At 45.2% G+C, this 23,481-nt stretch overlaps 1 protein-coding gene across 2 annotated transcripts in view; it reads right to left on the bottom strand.

Moving 5' to 3' along the window:
* SRGAP1 (SLIT-ROBO Rho GTPase activating protein 1) overlaps positions 1 to 23,481 on the bottom strand; it is a 469,248-nt gene that overhangs the window by 67,643 nt on the left and 378,124 nt on the right. For both annotated transcript variants that reach the window (XM_030216376.1, XM_030216377.1), the window contains exon 15: positions 1,535 to 1,669. In XM_030216376.1, the coding sequence (XP_030072236.1) occupies positions 1,535 to 1,669 (135 nt within the window). The remainder of the gene's footprint in view (positions 1 to 1,534; positions 1,670 to 23,481) is intronic.

Genomic DNA, 23,481 nt, shown 5'->3' with positions numbered 1-23,481 from the left:
AGACTATAAACTCCTTAAGAACAATATTCTGAATTAGTATATATAGCACAGTACATACTGATAGGGCTACTAGACATTTGATCCAGCGGTAGTCAGTATTTTTACTAGACACTGCCCACTGCTGGCTAAAACAGACCCAGATATTCAATGCTTGGCAATATATTGGTCTTTTGGCAGTGCCTGGAATTATGTGGATATTGCTGATATTCAGTGCTGTACCTGCACAGAAAGCTAACCAGGTAACGTTAGGAGTGCTATTTAAGCAGTCCTACTAAACTGGTTAGCTATGTGGGCACTGGAACTGAATATTGTCGGTGTCTGCATTAACTACTGGCTCTGCCCAGACTAGGGCCCATGGACCACCCTAGCACTGACCAGGGAGTGCCACAGCAGTCAGAGGGGATATTCAGTTACAATCAAAATAAAATTTATATTCCACTACAAACCATTACTGGATCAGTGTGGATTACAATCTTACCACAACATCACCCTGTATTTGTTCACATTGGAGCCTGCAAAGGCCACTCCGGTACTATTAAGCCACACTGAGCCTACAAATAAGTGGGGAAAATGTGGGATACAAATGTAACAAATAAATAAAAATAAATAAAATATATCAAAGAGCTAAGCTAACACTAGGAAATTACAACACTCAATCAACAGAATCACATATATCTAACTAAGAAATCAAATCTACCCCAAATATATAGAAAATAGATGGCTTTTTAATAATTTTTGACATTTTAGATAATCAGCAGCACTGCCCACATAAGTGCCTCTATTTATCCCCTTCCGACCCACTCAGAGCAATTTCAGGGGCAGAAGCCTCTTTTGCCCACTTAAATCATTTTGAATATCAGGCCTATTAGTCTGGTTAGTGACAATTAAAAAAAAATATATGTTCATACATTTTTAGTCTTAATTTACGATGTTAAAAACCCTAATCTAACAAGAGAAGATATTCTTTAATGTCTGAAGTTTGTTGCTAAGAAATATCATCTGTGTACAGTTATAGCCAGGAAATATGTAAGTATTCTATTACACAAGAACAGAATAATAACGTGGTTTCATAGGGCACAAGACAGATAGTCACCTAGTGTGTTAATTTTCATCTGGCACTGGAAGAAATAGTGAAAACTACAGTTTGGCTTTTCGTAGCTAATTTCCCCACTATTCTTGCTTACTCATACCTGTTCTTTATAACACAGAGAAAAGGAAAATTACAAGAAAAGTTTTTAAAAGTCTCATTGCTACACATTCACAAAAGAAATAATTTCCTGCTGTGCTGGGCAGAAATGAGTTATATATAATCCTACTGAAAAAAGGGAGCGGTCACAGCTGCAAGCATGACTAATAATGCACGTAGATCACTGCAGATGTGAGGAAAATTGCCTTAACACATTCAAGCAGTTATCCTTTTCAGGAAGCTATTTACAAAAATACTGCACAGACAGAGGAAAGAGTAAGAGAAGAAAAGAACAAAGAGAATTAGCTGAAGCAAAGCAAAATACATGCCTGAAAAGCAGGAACTTACTGATGCAAGAAATCAGATCATTAAATCTTTCCTTAGGAAAGAGTGCATTTTCCAGTCCTCGGAAGTAGAGCTTCAGCACTCCAGCAACTGAATTAATATCATGGTTATTTTGATCATCTGCTAGAGGATCTTCACCTAAAGAAACAAACAAATGAAATGTAAAACTGACTAACAAAAAAGACTGACCTCGGCTCATGAGTTGAAATAAGTTTTTTTTTTTTTGTGCAAGATGCTAACTAGTAATAAAATATCAATAACTAGCAGAGAGATCTTGTTATGCAATGGGCCTTGCAGTAAATAACATGTTAATGCCATTAGAATTAGATGTTAGTAAATGACATCCCAATGATTAACTTCAAATTAGGTTAAGATCAATCTATGTTCAGGTTCTGTAAATCAACAAGAGTGAGACAATGCATGCTGTAGATGAGTTACCATTATCATTAAACTAAAAGCTTTCAAATGTGGGTAACTGGATCAATCTGCATAGTATTAATGTTCCAAGAGTTTGTTTCACAGCACCTTATATGCCTATAACCCTTGTGAAAAGTACTAGGGAAAGGGTTGTGGGTCTGCCACAAAGCTAAGTAGAAAAAAAATCCTGGAAGTTATTCAGAGGGTTTTCTGAGAAAAAGCATCTGGCCTGAGGTCTAACCCCATTATCCAAATGGAAGGTCTCTACTTTTGTAAAAATAGAATAACACAACTCTGGTTTCTCTTATGATCAGAACTTATCTTTTACTAAAAGCAAACCACATTGACTGCTTCGGCTAACTGTAAACAATTTGGGCATTGATGTATGAATATATCATATGGAATGAATAAAAAGCAGAAAATATATTACTATACAGTAAGATATAACAAAATTATATATAATCCCCAAATACTGAATTACTGAGCAACTCAAAGAATATAAGACATTCATGTCATTAGACCCTCATGTAAAATACAAATTGAAAAAAAGACTGCTATCATTCTTTCATGATTGTCTTATATTTTCAGATTAACTGCAGGCTGGTTTCTTTTACATGGACTTCAAGAACAATTCCCATTCTTAGCGTTTTTGTACATGAGCAAGTTCAGGGAATAGTGCCTTTTGACCGCAGGGCTGGGCTTAACATATTCACTTTTAAAACATCTACTGGAGCCACCAGGTAAGGGCCCTGAAGCCCTTGCTGAAGGGAAGGGCCAGGGGAGATTTGAATTCTGGGAGGGGGGCATGATGTGGGGAGGTTAATAGCAGCCCCCATGCCCTTTTAACATTGGGAGCATCAGGCTGTGGCTTTGAAACTAACTAACTCCACCCTAATTACAACTGTCTCTGAAAACTAAACCCTTCATTATCACAGGAATCCCCAGTCTTCTGCTCACCATCATGGGCTTACTGCTCTAGATAAAAAGGACCTCTGTTAATATATCCATTGGCTGCTATTCTCATTATATATCACATAGGATACCATTTTACCTTCTCTGCCTTAAACTTGTTCATCAAGCTTCTCTCACTGTTGGCAGTACCATATTGGCAGGATAATCAAAAATCATTATTAATCAGCTATACCCATAGATCTACCCTCTTTCCTTTCCTGCCTAGGTCTGATAGAGGATAGGCTTTTCTAACGGCTTCTGGTCCTGAAGCATTCTAACATTGTGGAAAGGTTCTGCCAGTCCTACTTATATTCTAGAGGAATTTGAAAGTTAAATCAACTGGAGATTCTTTGATCAGACTGTATCAGTTCTGGTCATACCTAGAGAACCTTTTTGATACAGCACTTGGCTGACTCACTGGGACTTATAATCCCACCCATCCCGGGGTTTTCCAGTCATATATAGACAAGCCAAAACTCATTAACTTTACTCCTCAGTCACACACAGGCAATTTTGCAGACTGTTAACCCCATCATAGTACACCTATTCATTCCCATTTTAACCAATCAGGATGACTTTTATTCCCTGTAATAATTGTGGTGCTTTAGTTTCAAGGCCAATCATCTGGAGACTTAAGGCTTGTCCTATCTGTCTTCAGCTCGCTAGTTTAAAACAGGAGCTCAGTAAAGTAAAGCAGGAATTGGATGCACTTAAAGCAGCTTCTAGGACTGCACAAAATCATACCAAATTCTCACCACTGCCTCAAAGGATAAAACCACCTAAGAATAGATGGTTCACGGTAGGCTCAGGCAGACTTCGTTATGTGACACAGAAGCATCCGCCCTCACAAGTGTTGCCCCTACAGAATTCGTTTGCTCCATTACAGCACTGTGATATTCCTGAAAATAGAACTGAGGCGGAAGAAAAAGCAATGAAGGTGGAACAAAAAGATACGAAGGTACCCAAAGAGAAAAGACACCCCCAAATCACTAATGTTGAAACACATACAAGGAAATGTAGATTGAAAGCAATGACCACAAATGCTCACAGTCTAAGCAATAAAGTTCATGATCTTCAAGCCCTGATGTTGGAGGCAGACTTAGACGTTGTTGCAATTACGGAGACGTGTCTCAATGGTTCCTATGAATGGGATGCAAACATACCAGGCTATAATCTATTTAGGAAGGATAGAAATGGTCGTAAAGGTGGAGGAGAAGCTCTGTATGTGAGAAATGATATCGCAGAGACTGAAATGACAGGGACCTGGGGAAAGGAAGAAGCGATATGGATCAACTTAAAAAGAGAGGATAGAACCTCTGTCCACGTGGGTGTTGTCTACAGACCCCTGACATATTTGGAGGAACTAGATAAAGATCTGATCACATACATTCAAAAGTTGGGAAAGAAGAGAGAGGTGCTGTTGCTGGGAGATTTCAATCTGCCGGATGTAGATTGGAAGGTTCCATCTGCAGAATCGGAAAGAAGTAGAGAGATCGTGGATGCTTTTCAAAGTGCTCTGCTCAGATAAATGGTGACGGAACCCAAGAAGGAGGGTACGACACTGGTTCTGGTGCTTACAAATTGGGATAGTGTGTCAAATGTCCGAGTGGGTGCCCACCTGGGAAGCAGTGACCATCAAACAGTTTGGTTTGATGTGACGGCTGAAGTGGAGGGCGGCCACTCAAAACAAAGTCCTGGATTTCAAGCACGCTGACTTTAGTGAAATGGGGGAATACCTGAGGAAGGAGCTGATGGGCTGGGAGGACGAACGAGAAGTGGAAGGACAGTGGTCCAGGCTGAAAGAAGCTATAAATATGGCCACAAACCTTTATGTAAGGAGAGCAAATAAAAGCAAGAGAAAAAGGAAACTGATATGGTTCTCCAAGCAAGTGGCAGAGAAAATAAAGGCTAAAGAGTTGGCGTTCCTGAAATACAGAAAAACTCAAGAAGAGGAACACGGAGAGGAATACCAGATGAAATTGAAAGAAGCCAAGAGAAAGATACGTCTAGCGGAAGAACAAATGGCTAGAAATCTAAGGAGGGGTGACAAAAATTTCTTCAGGTATATTAGTGAAAGGAGAAAGACTAAAAAGGGAATTGTGAGACTGAAAGGTGCTGTGAACTGCTATGTAGATAATGATGAAGAAAAAGCAAATTTGCTAAATAGACACTTTTGTTCTGTTTTCACAGAAGAAAATCCTGGAGAAGGACTGCGATTGACTGGCAAAAGTACTAATGAGAATGGAGTGGATATAGCACCGTTCACGGAAGAGACTGTATATGAACAACTTGAAAATCTAAAGGTGGACAAAGCCGTGGGACCAGACGGGATCCACCCCAGGATACTGAGGGAGCTCAGAGAGGTTCTGGCGGGTTCTCTTAAAGATTTAATAAATCCTTGGAGACGGGAGAGGTTCCGTGGGATTGGAGAACAGCGGATGTGGTCCCTCTTCACAAAAGTGGTGATAGGGAAGAAGCTGGAAACTACAGGCTGGTAAGCCTCACTTCGGTTATTGGAAAAGTAATGGAAGCGATGCTGAAGGAAAGGATAGTGAATTTCCTGGAAGCCAATAAGTTGCAAGATCAGAGGCAACATGGTTTTACCAAAGGTAAATCGTGCCAAACGAATCTCATTGAATTCTTTGACTGGGTGACAGGACAATTGAATCATGGATGTGCTATAGATGTAATCTACTTAGATTTCAGCAAAGCGTTTGACACGGTTTCCCAGAGGAGGCTCTTGAATAAACTTGACAGACTGAAGATAGGACCCGACCTGGTGAACTGGAATAGGAACTGGTTGATGGGCAGACGCCAGAGGGTGGTGGTTAATGGAATTCGTTCGGATGAGGGAAAGGTGAGTAGTGGAGTGCCTCAGGGATCGGTGCTGGGGCCGATTCTGTTCAATATATTTGTGAGTGACCTTGTCGAAGGGTTAGAAGGTAAAGTTTGCCTTTTTGCGGATGATACTAAGATTTGTAACAGAGTGGACACCCAGGAGGGAGTGGAAAACATGAAAAAGGATCTGTGGAAGCTAGAAGAATGGTCTAAGGTTTGGCAATTAAAATTCAATGCAAAGAAATGCAAAGTGGTGCACTTAGGGAGTAGAAATCCATGGGAGACGTATGTGTTAGGCGGTGAGAGTCTGATATGTACGGACGGGGAGAGGGATCTTGGGGTGATAGTGTCTGAGGATCTGAAGGCGACGAAACAGTGTGACAAGGCGGTAGCAGTAGCTAGAAGGTTGCTAGGCTGTATAGAGAGAGGTGTGACCAGCAGAAGAAAAGAGGTTTTAATGCCCATGTATAAGTCGTTGGTGAGGCCCCACCTGGAATATTGTGTTCAGTTTTGGAGGCTGTATCTTGTTAAGGATGTAAAAAGAATTGAAGCGGTGCAAAGAAAAGCTACAAGAATGGTATGGGATTTGCATTACAAGAAGTATGAGGAGAGACTTGCTGACCTGAACATGTATACCCTGGAGGAAAGGAGAAACAGGGGTGATATGATACAGACGTTCAAATATTTGAAAGGTAGTAATCCGCAAACGAATCTGTTCCGTAGATGGGAAGGCGGTAGAACTAGAGGGCATGAAATGAGATTGAAGGGGGGCAGACTCAAGAAAAATGTCAGAAAGTATTTGTTCACGGAGAGAGTGATCGATACTTGGAATGCCCTCCCGCAGAAGGTGGTGGAGATGAAAACGGTAACGGAATTCAAAAATGCATGGGATAAACATAAAGGAATCCTGTTCAGAAGGAATGGATCCTCAGAAGCTTAGTGGAGATTGGGTGGCAGAGCTAGTGGTGGGAGGCGGGGCTAGTGCAGGGCAGACTTCTACGATCTGTGACCTGAAAATGGCAGATACAAATCAAGGTCAGGTATACACAAAAAGTAGCACATATGAGTTTATCTTGTTGGGTGGACTGGATGGACCATGCAGGTCTTTCTCTGCCGTCATTACTATAAAACCCGATGCTCCAGGCACAGTAAAATAATCCCAACTTTTGACTGGGGTTATTTTACCATGATTCTGGGACAACACTTGTGGTATGCACAAGTCATGTTATGGTGTTTATATAGTAATGTTTATGTTTATTATTCACTCTTGATATACTGCAATTAACTGTCCAGCAGATCAATACAGTTTACAAAAGAATAAAAAACAATAGGAAAGAGTGAAGAAGCTAAGAAAAGGAACACCATTTTAGACATAGAACAGTCAAAAGCAATCTTACAGAAAAAAAAAAAAAAGGAGATAAGGTGCTTCCCAGGGGTGAGCCGGCACACAGAACACTCATATTAAATGTCCAAATGTTTTCTCAAAATAATAAATTTGGGATGAGACCGTTCCAGTCGTATAACGGATGGCACACTATTCCAAAGCTGGAGGGGGGGGGGGGGGGGGGGTGAGAAAATAAAGTGCTGAATGTCTGTAGTTTCATAGTAAGCTGACGGGGTGAAGGTATGATCATACGTTGTGAATCCAGAGACTGAAGAGATTGAGTGGGAGTATAAAGTATCATGTGAGCAGAAAATAAGATGGGGTGCCTTGAAGATAAGTTTTATGGGCTAGGCAAAGTATTTTAAAGTGCAACCTAACATTAATAGGTAGAGCCAAAGTAAACAAAATAAAAGAGGGGATACACGATCTCACTGGCGAGTTTTGCAATCATCTCATTACTATGTAACCCGCCGAGGCCTAAATATCGCCGTGGTATAAACATTCGCCAAGGACAGCAGGCTATTCATTCTCACTTTGAAAAGATAAAATTAGCCAGCAGTTGTCCAGTAAGAAACCCCATTATTTCTTTACATGGACTTTTCTCTGAGAAGCTGCAGGAATCTAAGCATATTCAATATTCTACATCACATATAATTCTAAAGGTTAGTTTTAGATGTCCACTACCAAGTTAGCTTACTAATGTTGTTAACGCATGTTATAAGTAAATAGGTCCCACTGCATAAAATGGGACCTGTGGAGGGGCATAATCGAAAAGGGCCTGCCATCTCCGGGGACGGCCCCGTAAAGTGGCGCTCCAGACAGTATTATCGAAAAAGATGGCCAGCCATCTTTCATTTCGATAATACGGTCAGGGCCGGCCAAATCTCAACATTTGGGCCAGCCTTAGAGATTGCCAGCGTTAGAGATGGCTGCCATTGGTTTCCCCCGATAATGGAAACTCATGGCGGCCATCTCAAACCTGTCCAAATCCAAGGCACTTGATCATGGGAGGAGCCAGCATTTGTAGTGCACTGGTCCCCCTCACATGCCAGGACACCAACCGGGCCCCCGAGGGGGCACTGCAGTGGACTTCAGAAATTGCTCCCAGGTGCATAGCTCCCTTACCTTGGGTGCTGAGCCCCCCAAACGTCCCTCAAAACCCACTGCCCATAACTGTACACCACTACCATAGCCCTTAGGGATGAAGGGGGGCACCTAGATGTGAGTACAGTGGGTTTTGGGGGGGGGGGGTTGGAGGGCTCCCATTTACCACCAGAAGTGTAACAGGTAGGGGGGGATGGGCCTGGGTCCACCTGCCTGAAGTGCACTGCACCGACTAAAAAATGCTCCAGGGACCTACATACTGCTGTGATGGAGCTGGGTATGACATTTGAGGCTGGCATAGAGGCTGGCAAAAAATGTGTTTTAATTTTTTTTTTGGGTGAGAGGGGGTTGGTGACCACTGGGGGAGTAAGTGGAGGTCATCCCCGATTCTCTCCAGTGGTCATCTGTTCAGTTGGGGCACCTTTTTGAGGCTTGATCATTAACTAAAAAGGACCAAGTGAAGTTGGCCAAATGCTCGTCAGGGCCAGCTTTCTTTTTTCCATTATCGGCCGATAACCACGCCCCCGTCCCGCCTTCGGTACACTGCCGACACGCCCCTTGAACTTTGGCCGACACTGCGAAGGAAAGCAGTTAAAGCCGGCCAAAATCGGCTTTCGATTATACCGATTTGCTGGGTTTAGGAGATGGCCGGCCATCTCCTGATTTGTGTTGGAAGATGGCCGCCCTTCTCCTTTGAAAATAAGCAGGATAGTAAACCATGCTAATATTAATGCACATTAAACATGGCCTTGGAGCCGAAACATAGCCGTGTCGGGTCATTTTTTTAGCTGGTACATTAAAGACTTCCTGATATCCTCCTTGAGCTGTCCTCACTTTTTTTGTTCATTAAACATGGCAGTACATTTTTAGTAAATCTAGCCCCAAATGAATCACTCTGACATGAAACAGCAGTGCATGTACAGTTGTGGAGTACTTCTTGATCAAAGGAAGGAGCACATTTTAACTGAAGACAGCTGTGAAGGCAGAATTATTGCCTCTAGTTTGCAGTTCGGTTTAAGGCATAACAACAAATTCCTTGTAAATAAACAGTATCTATCTGATGAAGACCTAAACATATTCCTAGATGACATTGTGAAGTGATCCTAAAAATTCTGGGGGCACACGGTTGCAATTACTCAGGGATAGGAGGTGACAAACGACAATTCACTGTTGGAGCTATTTGGCATAAATCGGACGTTAATTCTCTTTGACCAAGAGCCAGAACCAGAACAAACACCACAAAACTGGGCATGTCACAACAAAGTATTACATTCCATCTTCTCTTAATTAATCAACACAACAGGCCAGTATTCCCCACCGGTGTAATATCTGTATATCCTATACTCTGTGCTGGTATTTTATTTATCTGTTTTCCCCTTTCAAATCTTCTCACAATATTAATCCCTCATTTCCACAAGCAAGCAGTCCCCCCCCCCCCATCCTAACCTCTACCTCATCCTCCAAATGCTTCAAATCTTCCTCTATTTGAATGGCCTATGTCTAATCCCAAAATGTGTCGAACAATCCAGCTTTCCAGTTCATTCTCCACCAGTAATATCCTGTCTATAAGAAATATCTTCCCATGTACATACTTTAGAGCTCTTGGTTTACTATTAGTAGATTTGTTCATACACGGTATCTTCAATAAAATCTTTTTGTTGTGACATTGATCTGCTGGCTTTCTTTCCCATATTGGATTTTGCAGATCGTTTGCCTTGTTGTTTTTTAGTAAGCTATAAGTAAATGGCAAATCTCTCCCGAGAACATGTTCTATGACACTAATGTCTCTGGTCCCTAGATCACTAGATCATTCAACTGAGGGTGTTCCATAGTAGTATGAATCCATGTAAATTTCTGTCATTTGCATTGGAGACAGAGATCACCCCTCCACAATTTTATGCTATACCCATGCTCCCTTGATGTATACTCTCTGTTATCGTAACAAAGTTTCCTGAAGTTTTGCATTCAAAATCAGTTTATAGCTTTCCTTCCAAACAGACGAAGTTATCAACTATAAACTCCATTGCTAAATCTTGGGGCCTACTTGCTGAGGCAAACCTTCTAGATGAGCAACTCCCTTTGTGGCCAATCCATCCTGGTACCAAATGGACAAAATATTAAACGTATTGGGAAGTGTGTGAAAGTCCTCATCTACTTCTTGCCACTGTGCACTAAGTGTCTCTCTCTTCTTTAAACTATCCAGTAATGACATATTTGCAAATAATTATTAGATATTTGGCAGGGCCCACTTTCACTTTAATTGATCAAAGGTGGAAATCCTCCATTCACTGCCTGCAGTAAATCCCCCATCTTTCTATAGCCCCAATCCACCCATTGTTGGAAACACGTTCCTCAGTCTCTGTTCAAACTGCTTATTACTAGTTAGTGCTAGGAAGGGGGAAACAATGACAATTTTCCAGGATCTTCGCCACCTAGCCCAGGCCTTTTTCAGAACTCTAAATCAGCTGTTGCAATCCTTTTCTCCAGTAAAAGCCCCCAGCCAAGTATAACATGGTGATGCCACAATAATCGTGGGAGTAAATAATGCTTTTCTCCTCTATAGAGCTCATGAACCCAGCAGAATATTACTATAACATACAGTCAAAAATCAGAGTCCTATTCCATCCCTCTCCTTCTCTGGAACCAGTTTATGATAAGTCTGGGGTTCTTCCCCTCTCCAAAAAAACTGTTGGACTATACCAGTGCTTCTCAACCCAATCCTCAAGGCACACCTAGAACCATCAGGTTTTTAGGATATCTACAGTGAATATACATAAGATAGATTTACATACCATGGCGGCAGTGCATGCAAATCTATCTCATGATATGCATGAGATGGTCGTGGAGGTGGTGTCGGGCTACTACTCTCACCCTCTTGTAGATTTCAACCTCTTCTTGCACCTCAGTCTTACTGCTTTTCTTCCTTTGAAGTCCACTCCATCCATCTATTCACTCGCAAGGATTGAATGCCCCTATAAAGCCATTTCTCCCAAAGTAGTGGGGATGGGGTGGGGTGGGGGAAGCAGGGAAACCCCTTAAGAGCTCTAGGAAACAAGCCCTGCTAAAAGCAAACACATTCTAGGCCTATATAGAAAACATGTTACAATAATACACGAAGAGGTGCTTTTTACTTTACTACCCTATTTTTATAGAAAACATTACCTATTTCTTTCCGATCTGAGACGTCTTACCAGCAGTTTAAGGTTGGGCTCAAAACTTAGTTTTTAATTTGGCATTTGAAGGTTTTCTAAATAACAGAACCTAGATTTTATGAGTGTCTGTTCTTGCGGAGTTCTCTGTGCTAGGGACATGCTTGCAGTCAGCTGTTGCAGAATATAACTGATAGTGTAGTTGTGGCAATCTTGTATGCTTGTTAACTGTCCTATGTGATTATGGCATTCCTTTTTCACTTGAGTAGTTTTATTGTATTCCGCCTTGATTTGCTTTTGTGCAAAGGCGATTTTAGCAAATTTTAACAAATGGTAAAAGAAATAGAAACTAAAATACAAGATATCAGAGATGAACATTTTCCAAAGCTTCAAAACTATTGCTCTCCCATAGAATATGAATATACCACAAACCTCAGCGGTGTCACTCACTGATTCATATCTTAACGCAGTGAGAATTACACACCAACCTCCTCAACGGGATGCAGTAAAATTCTCTAAATATCAAAATTTCAATATTTACATATTCTTCTTTGCATGGTTTGTATCAAAATGATCTCAGCTTAAATACATTCTTGTGATTTTAATAAATGCTTAAGATTATAATAGAATCTTAAAGATAAATTTCAGCCGGGGTTTTTTTTTATGTCTGACATAGACTATGTTTCGCTTTCCAGCTGTATCAAGGCATACTTCCTGCTAAGTACGATGCTTCTGAAGCCGGGAAAATGCATGGCTTGATTAATGTTGCGAAGTATAATTACTGGAATTAAGACACATTTTCCACCACCATATATACACATGTGGACAAAGGGGAGCCAGTTGATATTGTGTATCTGGATTTTCAAAAGGCGTTTGACAAGGTACCTCATGAAAGGCTACAGAGGAAATTGGAGGGTCATGGGATAGGAGGAAAAGTCCTATTGTGGATTAAAAACTGGTTGAAGGATAGGAAACAGAGAGTGGGGTTAAATGGGCAGTATTCACAATGGAGAAGGGTAGTTAGTGGGGTTCCTCAGGGGTCTGTGCTAGGACCGCTGCTTTTTAATATATTTATAAATGATTTAGAGATGGGAGTAACTAGCGAGGAAATTAAATTTGCTGATGACACAAAGTTATTCAAAGTCGTTAACTCACGACAAGATTGTGAAAACTTACAAGAGGACCTTACGAGACTGGGAGACTGGGCGGCTAAATGGCAGATGACGTTTAATGTGAGCAAGTGCAAGGTGATGCATGTGGGAAAAAAGAACCCGAATTATAGCTACATCATGCAAGGTTCCACGTTAGGAGTTACGGACCAAGAAAGGGATCTGGGTGTCTAGGAAAGCGAATAGAATGTTGGGTATTATTAGGAAAGGTATGGAAAACAGGTGTGAAGATGTTATAATGCCGTTGTATCGCTCCATGGTGCGACCGCACCTTGAGTATTGTGTTCAATTCTGGTCGCCGCATCTCAAGAAAGATATAGTAGAATTGGAAAAGGTGCAGCGAAGGGCGACTAAAATGATAGCGGGGATGGGACGACTTCCCTATGAAGAAAGACTAATGAGGCTAGGGCTATTCAGCTTGGAGAAGAGACGGCTGAGGGGAGACATGATAGAGGTATATAAAATAATGAGTGGAGTGGAACAGGTGGATGTGAAGCGTCTGTTCACGCTTTCCAAAAATACTAGGACTAGGGGGCATGCGATTAAACTACAGTGTAGTAAATTTAAAACAAATCGGAGAAAAGTTTTCTTCACCCAACGTGTAATTAAACTCTGGAATTCATTGCCGGAAAATGTGGTGAGGGCGGTTAGCTTAGCAGAGTTTAAAAAGGGGTTGGACGGTTTCCTAAAGGACAAGTCCATAAACCGATACTAAACTGACTTGGAAAAATCCAAAATCCCAGGAATAACATGTATAGAATGTTTGTACGTTTGGGAAGCTTGCCAGGTGCCCTTGGCCTGGATTGGCCGCTGTCGTGGACAAGATGCTGGGCTCGATGGACCCTTGGTCTTTTCCCAGTATGGCATTACTTATGTATTTATGACTATGTCAATGAATTATGTGAAATTATACCCAAAATCAGATTAGGTCAAGCTTTAATGAAATCTTGGGCATCTAATTTCAAATTAAAACTTAATAAAGAAAAAAAAACAAGTTCCTGATAGTAACTAACCCTCATCATCCTATGCCCCTCAAAAGATTCAAAATTCATGACTCGACTTACATCCTAAATTCTAGGGATCACAATTAATCAACATTTATCCTTCGAAACACAGGTCTCCAAATTAACATTAACATAACGTCTTCGACATACTATGAAAACTAAAGAGATTGAGACCCTTTTTCACAAGATCTGTCTTTCGCATTTCAGTCCAATCTTTAGTTCTAACGAAATTTGATTACTGCAACGCCATCTCCACAGGTATTAAATGCTCTCTTCTTAAAAAGCTACAAAACTGCACAGAACACGGCTGCATGTCTTGTGTGCAGATCATCACGTTACGCAAAAACATCTCCTATTCAGTTTACATTGGCTCTCAATAAAAGAAAGAATATCATTTAAGCTATGTGTATGTGTTTATTATATGGTATTAATGATCTCATCAACCTACCATCACGAAATGTAATCACAACCTCTAGGGACTACCTTACCCTATAATTCCCCCGTTGCAAGAAATTAATCTATAAAACTATTCATACTGCCAACTTCACTTACTAAAGTACCAAAACCTGGAATTCATAACTTTGTGATCAGCACGTCCATGAACTAGCAGACATATCACTAATTGTCTAAAATAGTTCCTCGGGCTTCTGCATCCCATTTGTTTGGAGCAGCTGAATCCTAGCTGTGCAGGAACTTTCAAAATTTGGTTGGGGTTGTATATACCTTTGAAGAGCTTGGGGTTGTATATACCTTTGTAGAACCTTGATGGAAAACATGCACTTTAGGTATTGCCGTGAGAACTTTATGCCCCTGTTATATAGCTGTGAGCAATATTGCATTCGGTCTCAGTGGTGTGCAGCCACCTGCATGGATAAATCCTCAAACAACATTATCATGGATCCTCGAAGTTCCACCTGGTGAGAGGCTCTGTAGGCTCACAGTACCACAGCTTTATCTGCAAAGTTTAATATTCTAGCAATCACAGGTTTAAGTCTCCAAGTTTCTGCTGACTACAAGTCCAGGTAGTGTGCTTGCGCTATGCAAATGATGCTCCCATATCAATTCAGCCCAAGGTCACATATAGCTATTGGGTCCCTTGTCTCGCAGTCTCTAGAAGGCTCAACAGGCAGAGATTGTTTCTCCAGCTGCGATTCTCCTGATCTTCATTGCAATCTGTGAGTACTGCATTCTGTTTTTTAAGCTATGCCACCTGTTCCGCTAGCTGTTTAGTCACCATCTCTTGAGCTGTAATTTGATGGCTATTGTCCTCTATTTTTGTTGCTTGCACTACCATAGACTTCTGCAGCTCCTGTGATGTCAAATGTAATTGAGACATTTTGTTCTCCAGGACTGCAGTCATGTATTGGGTCATGTGTTTAGCTAATTCCTCTCAAATAATCAGGACAGGCTAATCCGCTCTTGTCACCCTCTTAGTTTCAGACATTTTCAAACTGTCTGCCAGCATTTTCTTCACTTTAGTGCTCATAGTCTCTTTGCTTTGAACACAACTGCAATTTCTTTTCCTACCACTCCAATTTTCCTCCAGTACAACTTTTCACATTGGGGCTCATTTACAAATTGAAAAAAACAAACAAACAAAAAAACCCCCAACCCCTTTTTAAGGAGGAGTACCGAGTTACTCCAAGTTGAGTCCACTCGAATGCTGTTCATCACGTGACTCTACATTCAGGTTTAAATGTAACCTTATACACAGCAATATCTTATTTTCTGTTATATCCTAGCCGTTAAGCCCGTTAAAACGGGTGAGATTTCCAGCTACCCTCCTCGCCGCCGCTCCCTCCCCCTCCGTGCTGGGCCCCCTGCACTGACCTGACAGCGCCTCTCACCTCCGTGTGAAAGCGCTGCAGGCAGCAGCAGATTGCTCCTTGATACGATGCCCTCACTTGGATTTCAGGGCTCTGTTCTTTCCTGGTTTTCTTCTAATCTTTCCTATCGCACTTTCAGTGTATACTCTGGTGGACCCTCCGCCACTTCTATCCCAAAATCAGTTGGTGTACCTCAGGGCTCTGTCTTGGGACCTCTTCTTTATTCCATCTATACTTCTTCCCTTGGTACTCTGATCTCATCCCATGGTTTGCAGTATCACCCTTATGCTAATGACTCCCACATCTACCTCTCCACACCAGAAATTTCAGCTGGAATCCAGGCCCAAGTATCAGCCTGCCTGTTTGACATTATTGCCTGGATGTCTCACCACCATCTGACTCTAAACATGACCAAGACTGATCTTCTTATCTTTCCCCTAAACCCACCTCTCCTCTTCCCCCCATTCTCCATCTCTGTGGATAACACTCTCATCCTCCCTGTCTCATCAGCTCATAACCTTGGCGTTATCTTTGACTCCTCTCTCTTTTTCTGCACATATCCAACAGACTGCTAAAACCTGTCGTTTCTTTCTCTATAATATCACCAAAATTCGTCCTTTCCTTTCTGACTATTGTAACTTGCTTCTCACAGGTTTCCCACTAAGCCATCTCTCTCCCCTTCAATCTCTTCAAAATTCTGCTGCATGACTTATATTTTGCCAGTGTCGCTATGCTCATATTAGCCCTTTCCTCAAGTCACTTCATTGGCTCCCTATCCATTTCCACATACAGTTCAAACTCCTCTTATTGACTTACAATTGTATTTACTCTGCAGCTCCTCAGTACCTCTCAACTCTTCTCTCTCCCATATTTGAAGGATGTGGCATTGTGAGAGTTGAATGACCAGAAAGCGAATGCTACATACCTGTAGAAGGTATTCTCCGAGGACAGCAGGCTGATTGTTCTCAATTATGGGTGACGTCCACGGCAGCCCCTCCAATCGGAAACTTCACTAGCAAAGGCCTTTGCTAGTCCTCGCGCGCCCATGCGCACCGCGCATGCGCGGCCGTCTTCCCGCCCGAACCGGCTCGTGTTCATCAGTCCCATATGTAGCAAGACAAAGAGAAGGAAAGACACAACTCCAAAGGGGAGGCGGGCGGGTTTGTGAGAACAATCAGCCTGCTGTCCTCGGAGAATACCTTCTACAGGTATGTAGCATTTGCTTTCTCCGAGGACAAGCAGGCTGCTTGTTCTCACTGATGGGGTATCCCTAGCCTCACTCAAAACAACAAACATGGTCAATTGGGCCTCGCAACGGCGAGGACATAACTGAGATTGACCTAACAATTTATCCAACTAACTGAGAGTGTAGCTTGGAACAGAATAAACATGGGCCTAGGGGGGTGGAGTTGGATGCTAAACCCCGAACAGATTCTGAAGCACTGACTGCCCGAACCGACTGTCGCGTCGGGTATCCTGCTGCAGGCAGTAATGAGATGTGAATGTGTGGACAGATGACCACGTCACAGCTTTGCAAATCTCTTCAATAGTGGCTGACTTCAAGTGGGCTACCGACGCTGCCATGGCTCTAACATTATGAGCCATGACATGACCCTCAAGAGCCAGCCCAGCCCGGGCGTAAGTGAAGGAAATGCAATCTGCTAGCCAATTGGATATGGTGCGTTTCCCCACAGCCACTCCCCTCCTGTTGGGATCAAAAGAAACAAACAATTGGGCGGACTGTCTGTTGGGCTGTGTCCGCTCCAGATAGAAGGCCAATGCTCTTTTGCAGTCCAATGTGTGCAGCTGACGTTCAGCAGGGCAGGAATGAGGACGGGGAAAGAATGTTGGCAAGACAATTGACTGGTTCAGATGGAACTCCGACACAACCTTTGGCAAGAACTTAGGGTGAGTGCGGAGGACTACTCTGTTATGATGAAATTTGGTGTAAGGGGCCTGGGCTACCAAGGCCTGAAGCTCACTGACTCTACGAGCTGAAGTAACTGCCACCAAGAAAATGACCTTCCAGGTCAAGTACTTCAGATGGCAGGAGTTCAGTGGCTCAAAAGGAGGTTTCATCAGCTGGGTGAGAACGACATTGAGATCCCATGACACTGTAGGAGGTTTGACGGGGGGCTTTGACAAAAGCAAACCTCTCATGAAGCGAACAACTAAAGGCTGTCCCGAGATCGGCTTACCTTCCACACGGTAATGGTATACACTGATTGCGCTAAGGTGAACCCTTACAGAGTTGGTCTTGAGACCAGACTCCGACAAGTGCAGAAGGTATTCAAGCAGGGTCTGTGTAGGACAAGAGCGAGGATCTAGGGCCTTGCTGTCACACCAGACGGCAAACCTCCTCCATAGAAAGAAGTAACTCCTCTTAGTGGAATCTTTCCTGGAAGCAAGCAAGATGCGGGAGACACCCTCTGACAGACCCAAAGAGGCAAAGTCTACGCTCTCAACATCCAGGCCGTGAGAGCCAGAGACCGGAGGTTGGGATGCAGAAGCGCCCCTTTGTCCTGTGTGATGAGGGTCGGAAAACACTCCAATCTCCACGGTTCTTCGGAGGACAACTCCAGAAGAAGAGGGAACCAGATCTGACGCGGCCAAAAGGGAACAATCAGAATCATGGTGCCTCGGTCTTGCTTGAGTTTCAACAAAGTCTTCCCCACCAGAGGTATGGGAGGATAAGCATACAGCAGACCTTCCCCCCAGTCCAGGAGGAAGGCATCCGATGCCAGTCTGCCGGGGGCCTGAAGTCTGGAACAGAACTGAGGGACCTTGTGGTTGGCTCGAGATGCAAAGAGATCTACCAAGGGGGTGCCCCACACTTGGAAGATCTGGCGCACAACTTGGGAATTGAGCGACCACTCGTGAGGTTGCATAATCCTGCTCAACCTGTCGGCCAGACTGTTGTTTACGCCTGCCAGATATGTGGCTTGGAGCACCATGCCGTGACTGCGAGCCCAGAGCCACATGCTGACGGCTTCCTGACACAGGGGGCGAGATCCGGTGCCCCCCTGCTTGTTGATGTAATGCATGGCAACCTGGTTGTCTGTCTGAATTTGGATAATTTGGTGGGACAGCCGATCTGTGAAAGCCTTTAGAGCGTTCCAGACCGCTCATAACTCCAGAAGATTGATCTGCAGATCGCGTTCCTGGAGGGACCAGCTTCCCTGGGTGTGAAGCCCATTGACATGAGCTCCCTACCCCAGGAGAGACGCATCCGTAGTCAGCACTTTTTGTGGCTGAGGAATTTGGAAAGGACGTCCCAGAGTCAAATTGGACCAAATCGTCCACCAATACAGGGAGTTGAGAAAACTAGTGGACAGGAGGATCACGTCTTCTAGATCCCCAGCAGCCTGAAACCACTGGGAAGCTAGGGTCCATTGAGCAGAGCGCATGTGAAGGCGGGCCATGGGAGTCACATGAACTGTGGAGGCCATGTGGCCCAGCAATCTCAACATCTGCCGAGCTGTGATCTGCTGGGACGCTCGCACCCGCAAGACGAGGGACAACAAGTTGTTGGCTCTCGCCTCTGGGAGATAGGCACGAGCCGTCCGAGAATCCAGCAGAGCTCCTATGAATTTGAGTCTCTGTACTGGGAGAAGGTGGGACTTTGGATAATTTATCACAAACCCCAGTAGCTCCAGGAGGCGAATAGTCATCTGCATGGACTGTAGAGCTCCTGCCTTGGATGTGTTCTTCACCAGCCAATCGTTGAGATAGGGGAACACGTGTACTCCCAGCCTGCGAAGCACCGCTGCTACTACAGCCAAGCACTTTCAGCTTGGCTGTAGTAGCACTTCGTGAACACTCTGGGCGCAGAGGCGAGCCCAAAGGGTAGCACACAGTACTGGAAGTGACGTGTGCCCAGCTGAAATCGCAGATACTGTCTGTGAGCTGGCAGTATCGGGATGTGCGTGTAGTCCAGAGAGCATAGCTAATCGTTTTCCTGAATCATGGGAAGAAGGGTGCCCAGGGAAAGCATCCTGAACTTTTCCTTGACCAGATATTTGTTCAGGGCCCTTAGGTCTAGGATGGGACGCATCCCCCCTGTTTTCTTTTCCACAAGGAAGTACCTGGAATAGAATCCCAGCCCTTCTTGCCCGGATGGCACGGGCTCGACCGCATTGGCGCTGAGAAGGGCGGAGAGTTCCTCTGCAAGTACCTGCTTGTGCTGGAAGCTGTAAGACTGAGCTCCCGGTGGACAATTTGGAGGCCAAATTGAGGGTGTATCCATGCCGGACTATTTGAAGAACCCACTGATCGGAGGTTATGAGAGGCCACCTTTGGTGAAAAACTTTCAACCTCCCTCCGACTGGCAGATCGCCCGGCACTGACACGTTGATGTCGGCTATGCTCTGCTGGAGCCAGTCAAAAGCTCGCCCCTTGCTTTTGCTGGGGAGCCGAGGGGCCTTGCTGAGGCGCACGCTGCTGACGAGAGCGAGCGCGCTGGGGCTTAGCCTGGGCCGCAGGCTGTCGAGAAGGAGGATTGTACCTACGCTTACCAGAAGAGTAGGGAACAGTCTTCCTTCCCCCATAAAAACGTCTACCTGTGGAGGTAGAAGCTGAAGGCTGCCGGCGGGAGAACTTGTCGAAAGTGGTATTCCGCTGGTGGAGCTGTTCTACCACCTGTTCGACCTTCTCTCCAAAAATATTGTCCGCATGGCAAGGCGAGTCCGCAATCCGCTGCTGGATCCTATTCTCCAGGTCGGAGGCACGCAGCCATGAGAGTCTGCGCATCACCACACCTTGAGCAGCGGCCCTGGACGCAACATCAAAGGTATCATATACCCCTCTGGCCAGGAATTTTCTGCACGCCTTCAGCTGCCTGACCACCTCCTGAAATGGCTTGGCTTGCTCAGGAGGGAGCTTGTCCACCAAACCCGCCAACTGCCGCACATTGTTCCGCATGTGTATGCTCGTGTAGAGCTGGTAAGACTGAATTTTGGCCACGAGCATAGAGGAATGGTAGGCCTTCCTCCCAAAGGAGTCTAAGGTTCTAGAGTCTTTGCCCGGGGGTGCCAAAGCATGCTCCCTAGAACTCTTAGCCTTCTTTAGGCCCAAATCCACAACTCCAGAGTCGTGAGGCAACTGAGTGCGCATCAGCTCTGGGTCCCCATGGATCCGGTACTGGGACTCGATCTTCTTGGGAATGTGGGGATTACTTAGAGGCTTGGTCCAGTTCGCCAGCAATGTCTTTTTTAGGACATGATGCATGGGTACTGTGGACGCTTCCTTAGGTGGAGAAGGATAGTCCAGGAGCTCAAACACTTCAGCCCTGGGCTCGTCCTCCACAACCACCGGGAAGGGGATGGCCGTAGACATCTCCCGGACAAAGGCCGCAAAAGACAGACTCTCGGGAGGAGAAAGCTGCCTTTCAGGGGAGGGAGTGGGATCAGAAGGAAGGCCATCAGACTCCTCGTCAAAGAAATACCTGATGTCCTCCTCCTCCTCCCACGAGGCCTCACCATCGGTATCAGACACAAGTTCATGAACCTGTGTCTGAAGCCGTGCCCGGCTCGACTCCGTGGAAACACGGCCACGTTGTGAGCGTCGAGAGGTAGACTCCCTCGCCAGCACCGGCGAAGCTCCCTCCGCCGACGTCGTCGGGGAGCCTTCCTGGGAGGCGACCGCAGTCGGTATCGCAAGCGGCACCGATGTCGGAGACCTCACCCCGGGCAAGGGGCCAGCCGGCGCCTCACTCGACGGTACCGGTGGCGCAAGCACCTCCGGTACCGGAGGGGAAGGGCGCAACAGCTCTCCCAGAATCTCTGGGAGAACGGCTCGGAGACTCTCGTGCAGGGCGGCTGTGGAGAAAGACATGGAAGCCGATGCAGGCGTCGAAGTCAGAGTCTGTTCCGGGCGTGGAGGCTGTTCCGGGCTGTCCAAGGTGGAGCGCATTGACACCTCCTGAACAGAGGGTGAGCGGTCCTCCCGGTGCCGATGCCTACTGGGTGCCGACTCCCTCGGCGACCCAGAGCTCTCGGTACCGACGCGGGAAGGAGACCGGTGTCGATGCTTCTTTGACTTTTTCAAACGGAACTTCCCGGTACCGACGAGGAGGACGTAGAATCCAACCGTCGCTTCCTCGGGGCCGAGGCCGAAGAAGGTCGGTCTCGGGGGGGGGCTGTACCGCAGGACCCCTCAGGGTAGGGGGAGACCCACCCGAAGGCTCACCGCCACCATCAGGGGAATGGAAAGCCCTCACCTGCACTCCAGTCGAAGCACCACCGTCCGACGACATCAGCATTAGTGGAGGTCCCGGTACCACCGACGCCGACGCAGCCTTCCGATGTCTCGGTACCGACGATGCAGAGGGTCGATGCCTCGATGCAATCGATACAGTCGCCGCCAAGGTCGGAGGTCTTGACGCTGTCGACGTCGATGCACTCGATACTCCCGGTGCTGTTGCCGACGAAGAGCCCGAGAACAACACGTTCCACTGGGCCAATCTCGCTACCTGAGTCCTTTTTTGTAAAAGGGCGCAAAGACTACAGGCCTGCGGGCGGTGCCCAGCCCCCAGACACTGAAGACACAACGCGTGCCTATCAGTGAGCGAGATTACCCGGGCGCACTGGGTGCACTTCTTGAAGCTGCTGGGAGACTTCGATGACATGGGCGGAAAAATCACGCCGGCGAAATCAAAACTCGTAATTGCGGTAAGGCACCAAAAAGAGGGGGAGAAAAAAAACTCGACCTGAGGCCTCAAAAGGGCCTACCCCGAAAACGAAAGAAAACTTAACGGGGCAAAAAACTGGAAATACAGGAAGGGGAAAAAGACCGAAAGGCCTTTCTCCGAAATCCCTCTTTTTTTTTTTTTTTAAAAGAAGCGAAAAGTCAAAAAGACGCGCGAGGGTCAACTTAAGGGGCGCGAACGGCGCAAACACGACCGTACCGAGCACGGACAAAAGAAGACTGATGAACATGAGCCGGTTCGGGCGGGAAGACGGCCGCGCATGCGCGGTGCGCATGGGCGCGCGAGGACTAGCAAAGGCCTTTCCTAGTGAAGTTTCCTATTGGAGGGGCTGCCGTGGACGTCACCCATCAGTGAGAACAAGCAGCCTGCTTGTCCTCGGAGAAGCACCATTAACCATACCTGATACAGGAGAATTGTTTGAATTTTGGCTTGTCACGTATAACATTGTCAACAGTGGTTGGCAACCCTGGTTCTTCATCAGGACAAGAGGGAGTCAAGATCTTGAGATTTATTCCCTTTGCCCTGTTGGAGAACAACAACTTGGAGCAACAAGACTCTACCCCAGGTACCTTAACAGCTGACTTAATCATTTTCTTGAGACACCTCCCCTTTCAGCAAAAACCTCAGGGTTAACCTTTACACACTATCTTCTTATTTCAGCTCTCTAAACCAAGACAATCATGACTGCTATTCTCTTCCTAACCTGTTTCCTGTTTACCCTTCCCATACCTCAGGTAATGTCAGGACCTGACCATCCTATCGTCTTATCACCCACAAATGACACACTAGTAGTTACCCTTGATGTTTGTGCTTATGTTAACTGTGGGGATTTAAGTTGGCAACGATATTACTCTGCATATGATATGTACATGTGTCCAGGTTCCAATTGTAACAGTTGGTCTAAAGTATGGTGGAAATCAGGTCAGGGTCCATACCAGGGTAATGACAATCCCTTAAGAAAGAGTATTACCATTTTCAAGCTAAAAGCAGATGTCCAGCATTGCCAGATAGGCCATTGTAACCCTGTTGCCATCACCTTTACAGGTGTAACAGCCAGTACCTACCAGACCTATTCCCTAGGAATAGATGATGCAGGCAGAGATCCTATCGCCACAATCTATATCCTTTCTCCTGCCAGTTCTTTATTAGGAATTGATGATATTCCCAATAAGGACACTGATACCACCAACTATCACATTGCCTTTCTCACCCACCGAGTAGAGAAAAACCCATTAATGCCAACCTTAACCCCTGCAATTAAGATCCCATATCAGGTTTGCAGAATTGAGAATGCTAAGGATTGGGTTGTTCTGGAAACCGGATTTGGTGAACGGAACCTTTGGCTAGAATGGGCCCACTTCACCACAACCAGTTTGAATGTCTCCAACTGCTACTTCTGCGC

The sequence above is a fragment of the Microcaecilia unicolor genome, chromosome 10 (genome assembly GCF_901765095.1).
Source record: "Microcaecilia unicolor chromosome 10, aMicUni1.1, whole genome shotgun sequence".
NCBI classification, from domain to species: Eukaryota; Metazoa; Chordata; class Amphibia; order Gymnophiona; family Siphonopidae; genus Microcaecilia; species Microcaecilia unicolor.
This window is presented reverse-complemented; position numbering and strand designations above follow the sequence as displayed.